At 35.2% G+C, this 1,575-nt stretch overlaps 1 protein-coding gene across 1 annotated transcript in view; it reads right to left on the bottom strand.

Moving 5' to 3' along the window:
* Window positions 1–363: 363 nt before the first annotated feature.
* LOC117176627 (origin recognition complex subunit 1) overlaps window positions 364–1,575 on the bottom strand; it is a 7,587-nt gene continuing 6,375 nt past the window's right edge. The window contains exons 3-5 of the mRNA XM_033366881.1: window positions 1,206–1,488; window positions 843–1,122; window positions 364–648 (exon numbers count right to left, since the gene is read on the bottom strand). Of these exons, the coding sequence (XP_033222772.1) occupies window positions 364–648; window positions 843–1,122; window positions 1,206–1,488 (848 nt within the window). The remainder of the gene's footprint in view (window positions 649–842; window positions 1,123–1,205; window positions 1,489–1,575) is intronic.

Below are 1,575 nucleotides of genomic sequence, written 5' to 3'. Positions count from 1 at the left end.
TTCGCTGTCTTTACAAGTAGACAATTCGAGGATCAGACATTATCCACTGAATTTATTTAAATTTGAGAATGTTACAAGCTCAATATTTCAAAATCAAGTTTTTAGAATCGGAACGAATTTTAAATCGAACTCATTAAAAATTGCTTAATTTCATGTGATATCAAGTAACGTTTATCGCGATTTCAAAGATTTTCATTTTCACTAAAAATCAGGAAAATTTCTTCTTGCAAAATGTCATGATTTATCAACTTCTTAACATTACTAGTGGTTTTTTAATAAAATTAAAAATTGCAAAATTTAGTTAAAAAAATATGTCTGTAATTTCCGATTCAGAGGTCAGATAGATACAATAGATTACAATTTTTATTCAGTTAAAAAATACCTGGAAACAAGTTCAATAGCTTCGCTTTTAAAGGCCTCCGAATCTTTTAATCTGGTTTTGACAATCTCCATTAATTGCAAGTGACTGTAAGGTTGAAACGTTAAGCGCGTCAGTCCCAATCGAGAAGTAACACGACCCATCAAAACCCTTTCTGGCAAATCCATAGTGTTGGCGATTGTGATAACAACCAAACGAGATGCTTTGTAAGTCGGCCAATCCAAAAGATTGTAAACAACATCCTGCCGCTTCGTACACAAGAGATCCATCTGAAATTTAAGAGAAAATGATCATAAGTCAATAAAAATTTTACTTAATATTCTGGGTATAAATTAAAAATAAGGCGAAAAATGAAATTTTCGAGTAAATGTCATAAAATTAAAATAAATTGAAATAATCGTGTTCTAATTGATTATAAAATAATTCTTTAGAACGAAATCATATCAAAGAAAAATAAAAGAACCTCATCAATAAGCAACAATGTCATGGTTCTACGAGAATCAGGGGTTGTAAACCTCTGGTGAAGATATCCATGAGCCTCTTCCCACGATGTTGTTACGCCATTCAAGCGTTTCTGAATTTGCACGTAAGCCTGGCGCGGTTCAGTCAGTTTCATGCCGTTAATATCAACAAATTGGAAACTTGGCAGCTCACCTTGCGATACCAATTTTGTTAAGCATGATATCACTTCATTCACAGTAGCAGTCTTGCCCGTGCCTGGAACGCCACTTATGTAGATACACCTAAATAAAAAACAATACGAGATAATTATCCTTAAAATACGCGAAGAATGAAATTAAATAGATCAAGAAATAAAAATGCATACCCTCCAGTCTCCTCTGTCAGTTTGCTCTGAAGAAACGTGAAAATATTATTGAATTCTGCTTCTCGGCAAGGCAAAGATTTGGGAACAAAGCTGACGTGCAAACGAGCTCGGAATTCCTGGAAGTTTGTTTGTGGTTTCGGAACATTCACACTTCTCTGGTGCATTCCAGGTGTTAGTGTAAGCCTCCCTCTTGGAGTCATTGCCGCACCTCTTCTTGGAGTTGCTGTATTATTTCTCCTTGGAGTTGCAACATTTCTCTCTGGAGTTACAGCTTTTTTTCTACCAGGAGTTGAACGTTGTGTTGTTTTATTTGTTTTTGTACTCGGTGTTCGGCTTTTGGTAGTTGGGGTGATGGCAATTGTGCTTTTAC

Source organism: Belonocnema kinseyi, chromosome 7 (genome assembly GCF_010883055.1).
Source record: "Belonocnema kinseyi isolate 2016_QV_RU_SX_M_011 chromosome 7, B_treatae_v1, whole genome shotgun sequence".
NCBI classification, from domain to species: Eukaryota; Metazoa; Arthropoda; class Insecta; order Hymenoptera; family Cynipidae; genus Belonocnema; species Belonocnema kinseyi.
This window is presented reverse-complemented; position numbering and strand designations above follow the sequence as displayed.